The 21,524-nt window shown below is 45.2% G+C and overlaps 1 protein-coding gene across 1 annotated transcript; it reads left to right on the forward strand.

The window, feature by feature from the left end:
* The first annotated feature begins 1,596 nt into the window (after nt 1-1,596).
* LOC124712134 (basic proline-rich protein-like) lies at nt 1,597-20,270 on the forward strand. The gene is made up of 3 exons (XM_047242432.1): nt 1,597-1,615; nt 18,223-19,938; nt 20,008-20,270. Exons 1-3 carry the CDS (start codon nt 1,597-1,599, stop codon nt 20,268-20,270), a joined length of 1,998 nt encoding a protein of 665 aa, XP_047098388.1.
* Nucleotides 20,271-21,524: the final 1,254 nt, after the last annotated feature.

Consider the following 21,524-nt stretch of genomic DNA (forward strand, 5'->3'; position numbering starts at 1 on the left):
ACGCGTCAGAGTAATTAATGGCCCCCTTCCAACTTATCTTCCAGAACGACGCATTAAAGGTTCTAGCGGTTCACTGGTGGCCTTATTTTTTCATCTGTACTCTTAGCGAGAGAAACTGGAACACACATAATGGCTGTCAACAGTAGCTAAAACCAGTTTTGTTGCATAGTTCCTGAAAGTTATAGTCTGATAACAGTACTCCACATTTTCTTATCTCCTTCAGTATACGTTTCAAGTAATTCTCTTTCTGGTGCAAAATAGCCGGATGTTCATTTATTACTCCTTTTGCTGCGGTGACTGCTAGGCTTTTCATGGTTTTGGGCTTCAGTTAAACTTGCTGTGCTTTAACTCCTTCGGTATTCTTTCTAGGTATTATCTACAGTTCCTTTTACTTGTCTCTGTGGTCCGTATGTCATTGAGCAATGGGTTTACGTCAACAGGTGGGGAAGTGGCAGCATACCGTTTATTATCCTTGATTAATTGTCCTCTGCCTTAATGGCACAAGTATGGAAACAGCATGGTTCCGAAATTCACGTACAGTGGAAGGTTACAAAATTGTGTACGGGTTTCTGAATTCATCACGCCATTGAGCTTAGATTAAACAGACCAGCATGATGGAAGCAAGATTAGGATTACACGCCGTCGACGTTGAGGTGATTAGAGAAGAGGCACGAGCTCTACCGATGTGGAATAAAATTGGCTTTATCCTTTCCAACCATCACGACATCCACCTCAGTCAATTTAAGGAAAAGAACAGAAAATCTAAATCAAGATTGCCGAACGGCGATTTGAACTCGCTCCTTTTGAATGGGAGTCAAATAGATTTACACTGAAACACATCGACCCCTAGTAAACGAGCCATGTTTCGATCTTTTTGCCCAACTTCAGTCAACAGTATTTCGGAGTGCGTAATGGGATAACCCACAGCCAGATTTGCTCTGAGGTAAAGTTTCTTAACGCACAAAACATGTTGCCCATCGAAATTCACCGTTCTGTACGGGCCGAAGCTAATGAGCAAACAAATGGTGCGTCGCTGCTGAAGGCAATTTTCCGAAGGTCGTCAAAGTGTCCACGTTGAAAGAGGGGCCGTGGGCGACCGTCTCTCTTCAGTGACGACCTTGTGGAGCTGCTGTAGCAGCACATTCTGAAGAAACGCAGCTCCGCTATTACGGATCTCAACAGACGTTTTCCGCAGACATTGCGATCTTTGTTTCATGAAACTGTCACAAAGCACCTGCCGTTCGAGAATATGTGTGCCAGATGGGGGATGAAAAACCCGACTCCCGACCATAAAATGAATCGCTTCCTCCCAGCATTGACATTTCTGAAGCGGAATCGCGGTGACGACGACGAGTTTCTCGAGAGGGTCGTCACGGGCCACGAGAAGTGGAATGCTCTCTTTACAACAGAAACCACGCACCACTCAATGCACTGGCGTCACAGTGGATCTTTAGTCAAGATGAGTGATAATAATGGGCATGGTGCTGTGGAACAGAAACACCATTCTGCTTATTGACTTCCTGCCCAGAGGTGAAGCAGTGACCGCTGACCGCTGCTGTGAAAAACTGTGGAAATTGCGACGGGTCATTCAAAGCAATGGGTGTGCCAGTTCATGGTAATGCTCGCCGGCACGCGACTCGGTTCACAAGTGTTCTGAAGAAGTTCGGCGAGGAGCTGTTAGAACATTCACCAGCAATTTCCTTTCTTCTCTGTACCCAACGCCTGTTAGAGATTTTTGTGTTAGCAGAAGAGCCAACACCGTGTTACGAGTGGAGGCCGAAATGCACGCGTTTTAGCTCACGCAGGCTGGCATGAGGAGGGAAGAACTATATTGACGTGAGGTCTGGAACATGACAAGGAATGAGAATTCAGAAAGCGGACGTCATTAGTTTGATACTTAACATTAATCCATTAATGATGAACGTCGCTCTTGACGTTACATGATTCACAATGTTATCTGTTCAGAATACATTCTTGAAGTAATCATAGTAACTGAATATGGCACCTTGCTAGGTCGTAGCAAATGACTTAGCTGAAGGCTATACTAAACTGACGTCTCCGCAAATGAGAGCGTGTGTAGACAGTGAAGCATCGCTAGCAAAGTCGGCTGTACGACTGGGGCGAGTGCTAGGGAGTCTCTCTAGACTAGACTTGCCGTGTGGCGGCGCTCGGTTTGCAATCACTGATAGTGGTGACACGCGGGTCCGACGTATACTAACGGACCGCGGCCAATTCAAAGGCTACCACCTAGCAAGTGTGGTGTCTGGCGGTGACACCACAGAGATAATTTTTTCACACAAGCTACATCACTTGGTATCCTCCCCCTGCACCTCCGTCACTCCTCTTCTCTTGCGCTCTTGGCAAGCTCTTCAAAATATCTTCATTTTGAGGTCTCTGCCACCTGAAGCGGCCGCTCGTATGTTAAACTGGCCTTGCTTGCACCTCAAGAAGTTCCTATACTCTGGACAGCACTTCCACAATGACGAAGAGCTGAAGACGACTGCACTGGTTGATTCTGTTCCCAGATGGAAGCATTCTGCGCCACAGGACTGTGCGTGTGACCGTTTTGCGACACGACTTGCTGCTAATTTCACTCCATGATACCCGAGCGAAAGTACCTTCTCTCGTGATATCTTCTTGATTCAGGAACCTTCACAGCATGCCTGATTGTACATCGACGAGGCGACTCACGAATATGGAAGGTACAGTTATTCATGTTGTTGTTGTTGTGGTCTTCAGTCCTGAGACTGGTTTGATGCAGCTCTCCATGCTCCTCTATCCTGTACAAGCTTCATCTCCCAGTACCTACTGCAGCCTACATATCGGTGAACCTCAAAGTTTTTATTTCTTCTCCATGGATTTTAATACCTACTCCGAACTTTTCTTTTGTTTTCTTTACTGCTTGCTCAATATACAGATTGAATAGCATCGGCGAGAGGCTACAACCCTGTCTCACTCCCTTCCCAACCACTGCTTCTCTTTCACGCCCCTCGAGTCTTATAACTGCTATCTGGTTTCTGTACGAATTGTAAATAGACTTTCGCTCCCTGTATTTTACCCCTACCTTCTTCAGAATTTGAAAGAGAGTATTCCAGTCAAAATTGTGAAAAGCTTTCTCTAAGTCTACAAATGCTAGAAACGTAGGTTTGCCTTTCCTTAATCTTTCTTCTAAGATAAGTCGTAGGGTCAGTATTGCCTCACGTGTTCCAACATTTCTATGGAATCCAAACTGATCTTCCCCGAGGTCGGCTTCTATTAGTTTTTCCATTCGTCTGTAAAGAATTCGCGTTAGTGTTTTGCAGCTGTGACTTATTAAACTGATAGTTCGGTAATTTTCACATCAGTCAACACCTGCTTTCTTTGGGATTGGAATTATTATATTCTTCTTGAAGTCTGAGGGTATTTCGCCTGTCTCATATATCTTGTTCACCAGATGGTAGAGTTTTGTCAGGACTGGCTCTCCCAAGGCTGTCAGTAGTTCTAATGGAATATTGTCTACTCCCAGGGCCTTGTTTCGACTTAGCTCTTTCAGTGCTCTGTCAAACTCTTCACGCAGTATCATCTCTCCCATTTCATCTTCATATAGTTCCTCTTCCATTTCCATAATATTGTCCCCTGTATAGACCCTCTATATACTCCTTCCACCTTTCTGCTTTCCCTTCTTTCAGTAGAAGAAGAATGGGTAGCTTTGAGGAATGAAATAGTGAAGGCAGCAGAGCATGAAGTAGGTAAAAAGACGAGTGCTAGTAGAAATCCTTGGGTAACAGAAGAGATACTGAATTTAACTGATGAAAGGAGAAAATACAAAAATGCAGTAAGTGAAGCAGGCAAAAAAGAATACTAATGTCTCAAAAATGAGATCAACAGGAAGTGCAAAATGGCTAAGCAGGGATGGCTAGAGGAGAAATGTAAAGATGTAGAGGCTTATCTCACGAGCGGTAAGATAGATACTGCCTACAGGAAATTTAAAGAGACCTTTGGAGAAAAGAGAACCACTTGCATGAATATCAAGAGCTCAGATGGAAATCCAATAGTACCCCATTGTTTTTAATTCCCGATGCGCGGTCGTTGTGTTACCTGGACTACTGCTAGCACTCCGAAACTCAAGAGTGATTCCTTCCGCTAACTGCATGTGTTTTTTTAACAATCACTCTGGGCAATGCTCGACAGTCCCTGACTGTCAGTAAATTTGGTCTGCCTCGCCTTGCTTTAACTGCTGTTGTTCCCTCGTGGTTCCATTTCACAGTCGCATCACCAACAGTCGACTTGAGCTGTCCCTGATGGAGCTGTTACTCCGATGGCATTCAATGACCAGCCCTCGTTCAATCTCCCTTCGATATCCTAACCCATTCTGCTATTACTCCTCTACAGACAACGCAATACCCTTTCCTTCTTTTACACAGGCGGGTCTCCCTCTCGTAACATCTGGTGGTCAGTTCCATATTACGTAAGAGTGTCCAGAAACTTTCGATAAGATAATGTATTTATTGTGCTGGTGGCAATAAGTTAGAGGTTTAAAGCAGCACATGCTACCGTCACCAATACAAGAACTTTGTATTCACGAGCTTTGGTTTAAAACTTAACGTAGCGTTTCTTGATCTTTCAGATAAGTTTTTAACTTCGGCTTTGTCTCCACTTTTATCGTAAATCCCCTTATGTAACTAGTTTGCTCGCAACAAAAATGACAATTTTATCAAATAATATTTATTTGCTTAAAAAGGTATTTCAAAATTAACCAAAACATCCTTAAATATATCTAAATTAAAGCAACATGATCAAACTTGATTTTGAACTAAAAATTTAATGAGGTGAGTGGTACGGGTTCTTATTTTCGCAGTTGCACTTACTATCGGTCATTATAGGTGAAATTCAAATTCGAATTCTCACGACAGGTTGGCATCACATCTACTGCGTCGGCCCTTTTCTCCAACATATAAAATTAGAAATATATATATATATATATATATATATATATATATATATATATATATATATATATATTTTACAGGGTGAAAAGTATTTAAACCTACGAACTCTGGAAGGTTGTAGGGGACAATAAAACAAATATTTTTTCCCAATGTCATATTTTCTTTTATATATATATATATATATATATATATATATATATATATATATTCGTGAGATAAGACAGCGCATATGTAAAATGCTGTTATGGTAATAACCATTGTAACCGCCAGGATGTTGAATATAAGCATGCACACGTGCGTGCATTGTGCTATGCAGGTGCCAGATGTCAGATTCTGGGTGGAGATACGTGCCTGACGCACTTGGTCGATCAAAACAGGGACGCTTACTGCTGTTTGTGGATGACGGTGGACATATAGACGGTGGACATATCGACGATGGACATATCGAGACTCTGTGGAGGATATTGGCTTACAACAGCGGTATGTGAACGACCGTCATCCTGTTGCAAAACATACCCTGGAATGTTGCTCGTGGATGGCAGCCACAACAGGTCGAATCACCAGATTGACGTACAAATTTGCAGTCATGGATAACCACGAGAGTGCTCCAGCTGTCATACGAAATCGAACCCCAGACCTTAACTCCAGCTGTTGGTCCAGTATGTCTAGCACGAAGTGAGGTTGGTTGCATTCCCTCAACTGCTCACCTTCTAGCCAACACACGGCCACTACTGGCACAGAGGCAGAACCAGCTTTCATCAGTAAACACAACAGATCTCCACACTGCCCTTCTATGAGCTCTCATTTGACACCACCAATGTCGCAGATGCCGGTGGTTTGGTGTCAGTGTGGCTTGGAAATGTCCTTGAAGTAACCGGTTTGGAACAGTTCGTCGCGTCAACTGCTGGCCAAATTGCTGATGCAGGTGCAGTAAGGTGCGCCAGAGTCAAACGCCTGGTCTTCCCTCTCGGTAGTGCCCTTTCCTCGGTCTTGCTGCTACCTTACATTCTCCTGATCATCGCTGCCAGTAATCAAGCACAGTGGCTACATTCCTGCCAAGTCTTTTCGCTATATCGCACGAGAAACATCCGACTTCTCGTAGCCCTATTACATGACTTCGCTTAAACTCAGTGAGGTGTTGATAATGGTGTCTATGTCGCTTTAAAGACAGTCTTGAATAACATCAACTCACCGCGTCCAGTCTCAAAGGTAACTAGCGCCCACGACAGTTACAGCGTGTATTCAAAGCAAATCTGATCTGCATCCTGCTTCTAACGCCACTCTTATGCGACTGGGCCGAAATTTGAATACACATCGATCAACTTAAATTTACATCGTCCCTTCTTCATTTTCTGCGATTATTTCCGTCGGTATATACACTATGTGATCAAAAGTATCCGGACACCTGGCTGTAAATGACTTACTAGTTCGTGGCGGCCTCCATCGGTAATGCTGGAATCCAATATGGTGTTGGCCCTTCCTTAGCCTTGATGACAGCTGCCACTCACGCAGGCATACGTTCAGTTAGGTGCTGGATGGTTTCTTGAGGAACGGCAGCCCATTCTTCACGGAGTGCTGCACTGAGGAGAGGTGTCGATGTCGGTCGCAGAGGCCTAGAACGTAGTCGGAGTTCCAAAACATTCCAAAGGTGTTCAAGGGATTCAGGTCAGGATCCTGTGCACGCCAGTCCATTACAGGGATGCTATTGTTGGGTAACCACTCCGCCACAGGCCGTGCATTATGACCAGGTGCTCGATCGTGTTGAAAGATGCAATCGCCATCCCCGAATTGTTCTTCAACAGTGGGAAGCAAGAAAGTGCGTAAAACGCCAATGTAGGCCTGTGCTGTGATTGTGCCCTGCAAAAAAGCAAGGGGTGCAAGCCCTCTCCATGAAAAACGAGAACCACACCATAACACAACTGCCTCCGAATTTTACTGTTCGCACTACACACGCTGGCACATGACGTTCACCGGGCATTCGCCATACCCACAACCTGCCACCGGATTCTCACATTGTATACCGTGATTCATCAGCCCACACAACGTTTTCCCACTGTTTACTCTCCTTACACCAAGCGAGGCGTCGTTTGACATTTACCGGCGTGATGTGTGGCTTATGAGCAGCCACTCGACCATGAAATCCAAGTTTTCTCACCTCTCGCCTAACTGCCATAGTACTTGCAGTGGATCCTGATGCAGTCTGGGATTCCTGTGTGATGGTCTGGATAGATGTCTGCCTACTACACATTACGACCCTCTTCAACTGCCGGTGGTCTGTGTCAGTCAACAGACGAGGTCGGCCTGTTCGCTTTTGTGCTGTACTTGTCCTTTCACGTTTCCATTTCACTTATCACATCGGAAACAGTGGACCTAGGGATGTTTAGAAGTGTGGGAAATCTCGCGTACAGACATATGACACAAGTGACACCCAATCACCTGACCACGTTCTAAATCCGTAAGTTGCACGGAGCGCCCCATTCTGCTCTCTCACGATGTCTAACGACTACTGAGGTCGCTGATATGGAGTAACAGGCAGCGGGTGGCAGCACAAAGCACCTAATATGAAAAACGTATGTTTTTGTGGGAGTTCGGATACTTTTGATCACATATTGGATATATGGTGTCTGTTTTAACTTGAGACAACTAAATATGTCGAAAACAACCCATGATACCAAAAAAATGTTGTAGGTGAAAAGTTAATATTAGTAAAGGAGACATCTGCCTGTGCTGCAACTGGCCATCCCTTCGCGTGGGCGAGGTCAACTTTGTATTCTAAAACGGGAAATCCATATTTTAATGGATACTCTGATTTTACGCCAAAAAATATGTGCGGTCTACTCAAACCATTGTTTGCCACAAATGTACTGTACAATCGCATTTGCAACACCCAATTAACATTTGACACTCAATATCTACAGCTGGAACACAAAGGCTTATACTTATATCGCAAATGAAATGTAGAATCAAATGCGTCAGCTCTTAATTGAAAAAACATTCATACTTGGTTTCTGTCGATTACGTCACCATCTTCCATAAACCATACGTATTTTTTTGCGTAGAATCCGAATATGCAGTAAAATGGGGGTTTCCATTTTAAAATGACTAGTTGTAGCACAGATGGATGTCCCCTTTACTAATACTAAATCCCTGTATATACTTCCTGACAAAAAGGTAAAGCATCTAGAAGACATGGTCAGATGTTAATATAACTTCGTACACGGGCACACAGTCGACCGGTGTATATTTCTCTGTGAGAGGTAAAATGGATAACAGATTGAGTTATTGTAGTTCGTGTTTAGTGTTGTTGCTGCGCCTGCTAAGGCATGAGATAGAAAATGTCAGATGTTGAGTAATGTCTGTCAAGGAGACAGATATATTGCGAGTCGTGTGAGATACTGTCATCAGCAACTAACAAGAGTTTGAAAGGTATCTCATTGCGAACCTTCATTTGCCCGTCTGGTCGAATCGTGCAGCATTCAGATCTGTTGGCATTCTGATGTGACAGTGGGCCGATGTTGCACTGCAAGGTAATGTGTGGGCAAGTACTCGCAGATTCGGCTTCCAAGTTTCCGGTCGACCACGTTTGTCCCCCAAAAGGGAAGGAGAGAAGACGGGCTTCTTGAGTATCAAGCACGTCTTCCACATCTGCGCCTGCTATCCGAGAACAAGTAACGGACTCTCTGGGACATTCTGTGTTATCTACACTACTGGCCATTAAAATTGCTACACCATGAAGATAAAGTGCTACAGACGCGAAATTTAACCGACAGGAAGAAGATGCTGTGGTATGCAAATGATTAGCTTTCCAGAGCATTCACACAAGGTTGGCGCCGGTGGCGACGCCTACAACGTGCTGACATGAGGAAAGTTTCCAAGCGATTTCTCATACACAAACAGCAGTTGACCGGCGTTGCCTGGAGAAACGTTGTTGTGATGCCTCGTGTAAGGAGGAGAAATGCGTACCATCACGTTTCCGACTTTGATAAAGGTCGGATTGTAGCCTATCGCGATTGCGGTTTATCGTATCGTCTCGATCCCTTTGAGTCAACAGATGGGGACGTTCGCAAGGCAACAACCATCTGCACGAACAGTTCGACGACGTTTACAGCAGCACGGACTATCAGCACGGAGACCATGGCTGCGGTTACCCTTGACGCTGCATCACAGACAGGAGCGCCTGCGATGGTGTACTCAACGACGAACCTGGGTGCACAAATGGCAAAACGTAATTTTTTCGGATGAATCCAGGTTCTGTTTACAGCATCATGATGGTCGCATCCGTGTTTGGTGACATCGCGGTGAACGCACATTGGAAGCGTGTATTCGTCATCGCCATACTGGCGTATCACCCGGCGTGATGGTATGGGGTGACATTGGTTACACGTCTCGGTCACCTCTTACATTTCACATGTGTTACGACCCGTGGCTCTACCCTTCATTCGATCCCTGCGAAACCCTACATTTCAGCAGAATAATGCACGACCGCATGTTGTAGGTCCTGTACGGGCCTTTCTGGCTACAGAAAATATTCGACTGCTGCCCTGACCAGCACATTCCCCAGATCTCTCACCAGTTGAAAACGTCTGGTCAATGGTGGCCGAGCAACTGGCTCGTCACAATACGCCAGTCACTACTTTTGTTGAACTATGGTATCGTGTTGAAGCTGCATGGGCAGCTGTACCTGTACACGCCATCCAAGCTCTGTGTGACTCAATGCCCAGGCGTATCAAGGCCGTTATTACGGCCAGAGGTGGTTGTTCTGGGTACTGATTTCTCAGGATCTATGCACCCAAATTGCGTGAAAATGTAATCACATGTCAGTTCCAGTAATATTTGTCCAACGAATACCCGTTTATCATCTGCATTTCTTCTTGGTGTAGCAGTTTTAATGGCTAGTAGTGTAGTACCATTGGTTGGAGAGTAGGAGCAGCCACACTAGAGACTTACCGTCTTTTGCCTAGCCGCGCTGTTAACACCACTGCACAAACGTCTGCGTTTGGAGTGGCGCTGCGAACCGGAACCGTGGACTGCAGATGAATGGCGGCGGATAGCGTTCAGCAATGATCGCGGTTCTACACTGCCCCGGATGACCACCGTCAGTGAGTACGTCGGCAAACTGGAGAGAGGACCCATTTTTCTAATGTTTTGGAGATTCACAGCGGTACTGCTCTGGCTTCATGATGTGGGGAGCCACTAATAGTAATTGAGGGAACTCTGACAGCAAAACGGTACCTCATGCCTTATCTCTAATGCAACAGTATCGTCGTTCCATTTACCAGCGGGACATTGTTCGTCCATACATGGCACCTGACTATGAATTGTCTGCGAGACAATTTGGTATCACTGCGCCCAGCAAGATCCCCAGATCTGTTCCGAATAGCAGATACCTGGAACTCTCTCAGAGGCCAACTACGTCCCCGTGTACTAGCCAGTTTATCAAGGACCAGTTACAACAGTAGTCAGCCGTCGTGTCTCAGAAGAAGATACAACGGTCTACGACATCCTTCCAAACCGAATACGTACGTGCTTCCATACCAGAGTGGGTCCATCGTAATACTAGAAACTGGACTCATACAGCCAAGTTCTTTGCAAATCAACTCAATTTTTTAATCAGTGAAATAATATTACATACGCACTCAACACGTGAAGTTTGCCTCTTCCCCTTCTGAGCGCTTCATGTCCTTTTTTTCTTTTTTTTCAGGCGTTGTGGTTAGAAAGTACCAACACGGACTTTCGCCACAGTTGAGGTTATTCGTCTTTTAAACTGTAAACTGGATGTGGTCTGCCCAGGAAGAATCAGTTTGGTACTGCCAACGTAAAATTCTACGAAAATTGAACCCATCCGCTGGGACGGATGAGCTCCCAACTCCTACGTTCACGATTAATTCAAATATCGATCATCTTCTATGTGAATAGCTACCGGTAGCTATAATAATGACAAGAACTTATCATTCCTGAATAATTCCTTGTTTGGCCGGCAGAAGTGGCCGTGCGGTTAAAGGCGCTGCAGTCTGGAACCGCAAGACCGCTACGGTCGCAGGTTAGAATCCCGCCTCGGGCATGGATGTTTGTGATGTCCTTAGGTTAGTTAGGTTTAACTAGTTCTGAGTTCTAGGGGACTAATAACCTCAGCAGTTGAGTCCCATAGTGCTCAGAGCCATTTGAACCATAATTCCTTGTTTATTCATACATTTAAGTTCATGCGGTTGTTTATAAATTCAAGCAGATTTTTCTTGTTCAGATTCGAGGCTTCTCTTGAAGTTTTGCCGTGTTTACGACTTAAAATTTGGGTTTGTGTCATCTGCTGTGGATCACATTTATTTCTGTAAACAATAATACCAAGTTTATAGTCGTTTGTATATTGTAATCCAAAAAAATATAGCATGTGTACTTTCTTGATTAGTGCTCATCTGAAAGTTACATTACTAGCGAAAATGCATTTTCAGAGATCAATTTTTGAGCCCTTTTTCGTCGTTTTGACAGCATTCCACCCGCAAAGTAGTCACGGAGAAAATTTGTGCATTTTTGAAGCCTACGTTTCCGTGGGTAGTGGTTATTTATGTTACTGTACTTCCGTCCTGTTGTGAATCTCTGGTGGGTATTTCTTTCTACAGCTATTGATTGTACTGTTCTCACAGCGTTTTTGCGTAATTTCACTCATAAACTTCACACTTATTTGCCACAGAACAGAATTTGAGCAGACGCTCCTGTCTCCATATTAATTGACAGGTGCAATGTTGTTCTTGTTGCCTACTTGTTCATCGTTTGCCTTATAGCTCTCACGAAACATTCAGAATTAGCGCTACGCAAAACATAAGGCAAGCAGTAAACGAGTAGGTAGCAATAACACAGTACGTCTGAATGAACATAGAGACTGGATTATCTGTTCAAATACCGCTTTGTGGCAAATACGTGTGGAGGGCAAAAACCCGATTTGTGAAATTGCATTTTCTCTAGCAATGTAATTTCCAGGTGAGCAATCGAAAACTAACAGAAAAAATTATATATGTTATAAGTTTAGGCCTACAACAGATAACGATTATAAACTCTGTATTATACTTCACAGGAACAAATTTGGTGCACAGAAGATGGCACATAGGTGCCGAAACGCGTCTGGATGAATAAAAAGAAATAGTGTTTTCATAAGACGGATTTAAAAAAGAAACCCAAATTTTAAGCAGAAATTATTTGTGCTCAAGTATTATTTTTTCACGAGGAATATCGTTTTCGAAGAATTTATTCTTTGTAAAGTAAGTTACCCCATGTTTTGAGAGATTAAAATGTTTTTCCTAGAAAATTGCCATGTTCTGTCTAAGTATCCCTATCCATATCAAGTTAGGCTAACTCACTCCCAGGGGCGAGCCAACTAACCGCACACCCAGGGTCAGCTGGCATAGTAGCAACCTTTCGCGAAAAGTGTTTTTGGCGTTAACTAAACACGTTTTCAATTAATGAGTTCGACATGATTCTGTAGTCAAAAAGTTAAGCTATCCGCCGCATTCACCAGTACCTCACCACGTATTGCACAAGAAACAGAAAAATCAAAAAACAAATCTATGCCAACTAGCCCCATCTCCCCTATCCACAATCTGAAATTTATTCTGACATTCACGTGAAGCATAGAAACTATCACAGCATTATACAATGACTCACATTACCCTCGAACCACTAATAATAATCAGAAATATTTATGTGTTACAGTGCTTAATGTCAGATTTGTTTGAGGCTCTCTAAACAAAAGGCAACAGTAATCGCTTTAGGGTTCCAATGTCCTTGACAGCGACCAAAAATGTCTACGTGGAAGCGTTCACTCTATTCATCGTTAACAGCATACAAATTTTGCGGGAGAAAAATAAAGGGGAGAATTTTAGTGACATTGTGAGGCCATATTTTGGCAGTTGTCCGACACATTAGTCACTAAAGAAACGGTTACCTTCCCTTGTGTAGCTCAGAAAAACAAGAACAAAGGCTCCGAAAGACATCAAAGCATGTAACTTGACATTCGTCAATTTAGTATCATCGATCAATATCTTTTTAATTTGTGGTCCTTCTATCAACTCAGCCTCATTGATGTAGGGAAAACCGTAATTCAAATGACTGAAAGCCTCAATCTGTTAATCAAGAGCCTTCTCAAAATTCTTCATCGTTTCCAACTTGATATGGAGCGGAGGCAGTAAGACTTTACTTGGTATAACTAAAAGATTTGTTCTCAACATTTTCTATCTTACAGTACACATTTGTCGTATAGGCCATTCCTGATAGTTCTTGATATTTCGGTTGTCTCACAAACAAAGAAATAAAACGTATTTTGGTGAAAGCATCCAGTAAACCTGTATGCAAAGGAATAGCCCTTATATCGAAGCATATCATTCAATCCTTATAGTCGATGGTCCTCAGTAGCAGGACCATGTTTTCATATGTCTACTTCTTACCCATTGAATGAGCCAAAGGCACTGGTGGAATATATTTAAAAACTAAAAACTCGCCTCGGTTGTGAAAAAAGCACCTAGTGTTAAGTGTTAACCCAGGTTTCGGCGTAGATAACTACACCTCCTTCAGAACAACAATAAAACCCACAAGTGCCTAAGAAGACCTTTGTCAATGATTAAAAGAACACCATAGCTATTCATTTATAAACGAAAAACCGCGAGTGCGGTTGGTCAAGCTGTTCATCTTCTTTCCTTTCATCCTCATTTTCCTATTACGATGAAGGTGATTTTAGCCCGTTGAACACCTCATGTTTTATCCCTATAGCTTTATAACCACGACGTCTTTAGATTACGTCCCCTCAGCGCCCCCCCCCCCCCCCTGGCTAACTACTGGCTTTAGGTATAGTTCCTGCTGTTGTCATAGGTAGCTTCATACATAAGTTTCTTTACTAGCATAAGCAACCGTGTGCGGTTATTTTTAGGTTTCATCTCCTATTTAGCTCGTCTCTTGTTCTATCCATTTCATTTTTTATGTACGTTGATCCACGGTTGGGAATATATGGGCTATTTAGCCCCCACCCATGTATAAACTTTCTCGTATTCGTATGTGCATGCGCATTCAAGTAACTTCCCTCGTCTTGCGCATGTGCATAGATAGCGCGTCAGGCTTGTAAGTGAGCTGCAGTTTATGGCGGGTCATGGCCCATCGAACATAGGCCGGTGTGAGGTGGAGCGTACACCATTAAGTTAAGTAGTGGTTTTGACTTTGTACATATCTACTGTTTGTGTTTTCCTTTTCTTTTTCGTTTATAAATGTATAGCTATGGTGTTCTTTTAATCATTGACAAAGGTCTTCTTAGGCACTTGTGGGTTTTATTGTTGTTCTGAAGAAGGTGTAGTTATCTACGCCGAAACCTGGGTTAACACTTAACACTAGGTGCTTTTTTCGCAATCGTGGCGGGTTTTTAGTTTTTAAAGATATTGACCAACGATTGCTGACGCGCTGCGATGTTGAAGGCACTGGTGGAAGTTTATTGCCATCTATATTTTGAATAAAAAAACACATAAATGGTCTGCATGTAGCAAAACACTTTCTTATCAAAAGTACCCGACGCTCGTACCTAATGAGTAATTGACCACTAGATGTCACGGGAGTCGGACCTGTTAGTATAAAAGAAAACGGGGAGTGTTGTGTCGCCAGTACTGGAGCAGTGCTTGCAGAATGGGTCGGTCAAGAGAGCTCAGTGACTTTGAACATTGACTCTTCATTGGATGTCACCTGAGTAACAGATCCATCGGTCCATCAGCGACATTTCGACCCTTCTAAAACTGCCCAAGTCGACTGTTGGTGATGTGATTGTGACGTGGAAGCGCGAAGGAACGACCACAGCTAAATCAAGATGAGGAAACGCCATTTGCTGACGGAGGGGGACCGTCGAGCGTTGAGGAAGATGGCTGTATAAAATCGTATGAAATCAACAGGAGGAATCGCCTGGCAGGTCCAAAGTGCTACCAGCAGTCCAGCTAGCACAATGACTGTGCGTAGTGAGCTGAAAGGATTGGATGATGATGATGATGATGTTTGGGTTGTGGGGCGCTCAACTGAGCGGTCATCAGCGCCCGTAGAAATTTCCAATTTTTACACAGTCCAATTTTTTACACAGTCCAATCTAGCCACTGTCATGAATGATGATGATGATGATGATGATCATGATGATGATGGTGATGAGGGTAACACAAACACCCAGTTCAAGGCAGAGAAAATCCCCAACCCGGCCGGGAATCGGACCCGCTAGTCACTATACCACGAGCTGCGGACTGGAAGGATTGGGGTACAACGGTCGAGAATGTCCCATAAGCCAAATATTTATGTAGCCAGTGCTAAGCGACGCTTGAGGTGGTGTAAAGAACGACGACACGGGGCAGTGGATAACTAGGAAAGAGGATCTTCTTTAATTTCTTTTTTTTTATTTTCCCCAACCTCTTCTACTACCCATATTACCACTAGATCTAACAATCTATCTTTTACCAGCTGATCATTTCTGATTCTTCCACTGTTTTTATTTACAGTAGCCATACACATCAATATATATATATATATATATATATATATATATATATATATATATATATATATATTATTGGTGTTTTGCCCTTAAAGAGCGCAGTTGAACTAAACTACATGGTCAGTTCCTTTTGCTGCCTTCCTTGCTGCCCAGACTTCCCTCATTCGCTCACTGTGTTTCTATTTCCGGTCCTCTGTCCATGCTCCTTTTCGGCTTTGTTTCTTCGGCTTCAACTAGATTGCCTTTTTGGTTGCCCATATTTCTTTCATCTTCCGGCTGTGATCTTGCTTGCGTTCTTCGGTCCACTTTACGCCTGTTCGTTTGTCACAGTGTATCTCATGTAGTTTATGTTTCTTAATGATGTTTCTGAATTTTATTCTGTCATTTATTATGTCTGCTGTTATGTTGAGTTGGTTCAGGTCGTTTTTTACCTCTGCCACCCATTTGTTGTTTCTAGTGGTTACCCAGTCAAAGATCTGTTTGGTCAGTCTGTGTGATGGCATTCTGTATAGGTGTCCATAGAATTGTAGTCTGCGTTTTCTAACCTTTTCTGTGATTGTCTCTGTATGTATAGTTCCTCTATAGGTTTCTTGATCCATATTCCATTGTTGCTGGTTGCGCCAAATATTTTCCTTAGTATTTTCCGTTCTACTTTTTCTACGTGTCTGATACGTGTATGCCCTAGGATTACTGTGGTCTCTGCTGCATATAGTGCCTCAGGCAGCACCACCCTGTCGTAGTGGCGTAATTTGGCTTTTTGTGAGATAGAATTCTTGTTGTAATGATTCCACACTACTTTGTATGCCTTGTCTAGTTTAGTTTTTCTTTCTTCGTTTGTGTTATGTCCACTCATTTGTAGCTGTATTTATATTACATGTGCTCAGTACTTTGCAACCTCCAAGCCGCTTGGAGTGGCTTGCAGGAGATCAATCTTCGGGCTGGATGTAGGGCACAAAAGGCACTGGAACATGTGGCTTGTGGTTTGTTCTTGTCCACAATCACAGGACGTATCTTCTGTTATGAAGCCCCATCTCTTCAGGTTGTCTCTGGATCGTCCAACTCCTGATCGTAATCTGTTTAAAGATTTCCACACCAGCCAGCTCTCGTTGTGTCCAGGTGGTAGTTCTTCAGCTTCTGGCGTCTGCAGGTGAGGCGTCGACTTCTTCCATAACTCCAGACTTGCCTTCTCTGGTGAAATGGTGAGCTTCTCGGATATTCTCAGGAAGCTCTTTCGCTATCTCAGCCGTTGCTGTGGTGGATTATGTCCGTGCAGTGGATGGGCACTGTCCTGCTCCACTTTCAGTCTCTCCTTGTTGGCAGCCACTGTTCTGCGTATCTATGATGGCGCTATTCCAGCCAGGCAGTAGAGCTTATCAATTGGGGTATGTCTTAAGCAACCTGTGATCAACCTGCAGGTTTCGTTGAGAGCAATGCCTACTTGTCTGGCATAAGATGACCTGTACCAGACTGGAAAAGCATATTCAGCAGTAGAAAAGCACAGTGCCATTGCAGAACAGCGAATAGTTTGTGGATGTGATCCCCTGTGTCCCCGCTAGTTTGCGAATTAGGTTTTTTCGAGCGGAAATTTTCATTTTGGTGTTCTTGCAGTGAGTTTTGAATGTCAGAGTTCTATCGAGAGTGACTCCCAAGTATTTAGGTGCGTGATGATGCTGGAGTTGCATGCCTGACCATGCAATATGTAGCTCACGATTAGCTTCCCTGTTCCTTAAATTAAAGGCGTGATGGTATGAGGTTCCATTGGTCACACGTCTTGGCACCTCTTGTTCGCATTGACGGCACTTTGAACAGAGAATGTTACATTTCAGATGTGTTACAACCCGTGTCTCTACCCTTCATTCGATCCCTGCGAAACCCTACATTTCAGCAGGATAATGCACGACCGCATGTTGCAGGTCCTGTACGGGCCTTTCTGGATACAGAAAATGTTCGACTGCTGCCCTGGCCGCACATTCTCCAGATCTCTCACCAATTGAAAACGTCTGGTCAATGGCGGCCGAGCAACTGGCTCGTCACAATATGCCAGTCACTACTCTTGATGAACTGTAGTATCGTGTTGAAGCTGCATGGGCAGCTGTACCTGTACACGCCATCCAATCTCTGTTTGACTCAATGCCCAGGCGTATCAAGGCCGTTATTACTGCCAGAATTGGTTGTTCTGGGTACTGATTTCTCAGGATCTATGCACCCAAATTGCGTGAAAATGTAATCCCATGTCATTTCTAGTATAATATATTTGTCCAATGAATACCCGTTTATCATCTGCATTTCTTCTTGGTGTAGCAACTTTAATGGCCAGTAGTGTATCTAACTACGCCGAACTGTGCTCACTGTATAATTTTTATCATTGCTCCAGTGTGCACGTTTTAAGACTGAGACAGCTCAGCTGCCAGCGCGCTGACGGGACGTGTGTTCGTGTCCAGTTGCAGACGTCGCTGCCGGTGCTTTGGCTGGCGCTGCTGGCGGCCGCCAAGCCGCCCCGGCCCAACGCACCGCTGCCGCCGCCGCCGCCCCCGCCGCCCCCGCGGATCTCGTTCGGCTTCCCTGGCGCTCACGCGCTGCCCGAACCACCTCTTCAGGATGTGCTCAAGTTGATCCACGCACCGCTGCCCAAGGTGCCGCCTCTACCAGCGCTTGCGCCTCTGCCGAAGCTCCCAGAGTTGACGAAATTGCAATCGCTGCCTTCAGGCAAAGTGGTCATTCCACATGCGGTTTACGGACCGCCGCCTTCAGCACCTCCACTCCCACCGCCATCACCACCGCCGCCACCAACTCTTCCAGTTCCACCGAAGCTCGCCTATGGACCTCCGCCTCCAGCTCCCAAATTACCTTTACCACCAAAGGTTGTTCTTCCACCACCAGCAAAAGTAACTCCTTCACCACCACCGCCGCCGCCACCACCGCCACCTCCGCCACCATTGCCGCTGCCAGCTCCACCTAAGCTAGCATATGGTCCTCCACCTGCAGCACCCCCTCCACAGCGATCACCACCTCCACCTCCACCACCACCACCACCACCATTACCACTGCCACCTCCACCCCCATCTCGTCCTCTGCCACCAAAAACGGTATATGGCCCTCCACCACCACTACCTGCACCACCTCCCCCACCACCTCCCCCTTCTCTCCCTCCTCCATCTCCTAAGCCAGTATACGGCCCTCCACCTCCTCTTCCAGCACCACCACCACCTCCTCCGCCACCACCACCACCACCTCCACCTCCCCCATCTCCCAAACCTGTTTATGGACCTCCACCTCCTCTTCCAGCACCACCACCACCTCCTCCACCACCACCTCCACCTCCCCCATCTCCAAAACCTGTTTACGGACCTCCACCTCCTCTCCCAGCACCACCACCACCTCCTCCACCTCCGCCACCGCCACCACCTCCACCACCTCCACCTCCACCTCCCCCATCTCCAAAACCTGTTTACGGACCTCCACCTCCTCTCCCAGCACCAGCACCACCTCCTCCACCTCCACCACCACCTCCACCACCTCCACCTCCCCCATCTCCTAGACCTGTTTATGGACCTCCACCTCCTCTCCCAGCACCACCACCACCTCCTCCACCACCGCCACCACCTCCACCTCCCCCATCTCCTAAACCTGTTTATGGACCTCCACCACCTCTCCCAGCACCACCACCACCTCCACCACCACCTCCCCCACCACCTCCACTTCCAGCACCACCAAAACTAGAATATGGTCCTCCCTCTTCTGCTCCATCACCACCACCTCCTCCACCTCCACCACCACCTCCTCCACCACCTCCACCACCCCCATCTCCAAAACCTGTTTACGGACCTCCACCTCCTCTCCCAGCACCACCTCCACCTCCACCTCCTCCTCCTCCTCCTCCTCCTCCTCCTCCTCCTCCTCCTCCTCCAACACCTCCTAAATCAGCATATGGCCCTCCACCTCCTCTTCCAGCACCACCACCACCACCACCACCACTTCCCACTCCTCCTAAACTACCCTATGCTCCTCCACCACCACTGCCCTCACCACCTCCTCCTCCTCCTCCACCACCACCACCACCACCACCACCACCATTACCCACTCCCCCTAAACTACCCTATGCTCCTCCACCACCATTGCCCTCACCTCCTCCTCCTCCACCACCACCACCACCACCACCACCACCACCACCTACACCTAAACCTGCTTATGGTCCTCCACCACCTCTTCCAGCACCACCACCACCACCACCACTTCCTACTCCCCCTAAACTACCCTATGCTCCTCCACCACCATTGCCCTCACCTCCTCCTCCTCCTCCTCCACCACCACCAACCCCTAAACCTGCTTATGGTCCTCCACCACCTCTTCCAGCACCACCACCGCCACCACCACCACCTCCACCACCACCACCACCACCACCACCACTTCCCAGTCCCCCTAAACTACCATATGCTCCTCCACCACCATTGCCCTCACCACCTCCTCCTCCTCCACCACCACCACCACCACCACCACCTACTCCACCACCAGTTCGTCCTCACCTTGTTTATGGCCCCCCACCACCAGCTCCACCATCCCCACTGCCCCCGCCACCAGCGCCAGCTCCTAAACCAGCACCTCTGCCAAAACTACCATCACTACCACCATTGCCAGTGGTTCCCAAACTCGCCTTCGGCCCACCAACCTCAGTACTATCGAAACTTATCCCGTCACTGCCTGCTCTTCCTGCACTTCCTTCTCTTCCGCCCGTCGTTCCCGTGTCATTCAGCAAATTTTTGTCATTAGAGCTCCCAAGAGTGGAAACGAAGATTGCAGGTCCATCTAAAATTGACATCAGTGCTGAGGGAGGCTTCTCCATCAGGTAATGCATAATTTTTACTCGATATGTTAAAACGTATAACTTATATCTCACTCTATATGATTTTTTTAAATTTTCGTTGTTAATAATATCGTTAAATTATATACAGGAAGAACTGCTGCAACTTTTATAGCACCACTGAGCTACGAAATAATATGTACGGTTTTTTCGACAACAAGATAGTACATGGAGTTAACTACACACTGTTATACACTATAGCACACTTTTTTCTGAACCCGAATCTCCACATACGCATTGGCCACTGGAGGGAGATCTGCTAGCAGAAAGACTTCCTGCTGGAACTCAGAAAGTAGTGTACATATTAAAGTGGCTTCGAAGCGTAATGTAGTTATTGTTTACGTATGATATGATCCACATATTACTAAATATGATTTTCGTTTTAAATCAGTGAAGTTGAACAGCTATATAAATTCTAACATTAGTATGTGAGTCACAGCCTTCTTTGAGACAAAATAATTTAGAACCTGAGATGTAGTAAGCATGATGATACAGTAGTTGTAACACCCAATTCTTATCTATAAGGAACTGCGCTCAAAATTACGTTCCATCATCACGAGTTAGAATTATCATGATTTCTCTTAACAGTGTCAGGTGTATGTTGGGATGATTCTTGTGAATGGTCCACAGTCCTTAGCCAGTATTTTCCAACTGGTGATTATTTTTTCTCGAATGTTTGTCTCCCACAGGATGATAAATTCTGATAGTGTTTCCTTCATAAGGTGCACAATAGTTAACTGCTGGGACCTGATGATAGATAACTGCAGAAATTAATAGAAGAGATCTATTTGTAGAACAATTTATCTCCGCTGAAGTCACAGAGATATGCCTATTCGTACATATTTTATGCAGACCGTGCCCCACACCTTTCAAGTATTTGAAAAAAGCAATTTTTCAGATATGCTAAACATTGCTGATAATTAAATCATTATTGAAAATGTGGTTGTACTTCCGTCATAAGTTGCATTAAGGCGGAGCCACAACCATTTATTTCAATTATAAAACAAGTTCCGGACCTATTTTTCACCTGCAGTATGCTTAACTACCGCTCTATCATATGATCGCATTTAGGTATCTTAAAATTGTTTACAACAACCTGTATGACAACGTCTTTGCTATGGTGTCAAAGGAAATAAAAACTACCGTGTGCCTTCAATAGCGAAGTGTATTATGTAATCAACATCAAAATGCATTGACATAGTTTTAGCCAGTGTACGAAGATTAATAAGCTGTATCATTTTAT

The sequence above is a fragment of the Schistocerca piceifrons genome, chromosome 8 (assembly GCF_021461385.2).
Source record: "Schistocerca piceifrons isolate TAMUIC-IGC-003096 chromosome 8, iqSchPice1.1, whole genome shotgun sequence".
In the NCBI taxonomy this organism is placed as follows: Eukaryota; Metazoa; Arthropoda; class Insecta; order Orthoptera; family Acrididae; genus Schistocerca; species Schistocerca piceifrons.

Coding starts and splice junctions, on each gene's coding strand:
- LOC124712134 (XM_047242432.1), top strand. Junction 19,939..20,007: donor ACCTACTCCACCACCAGTTC/GTCCTCACCTTG, acceptor CACCAGCGCCAG/CTCCTAAACCAGCACCTCTG.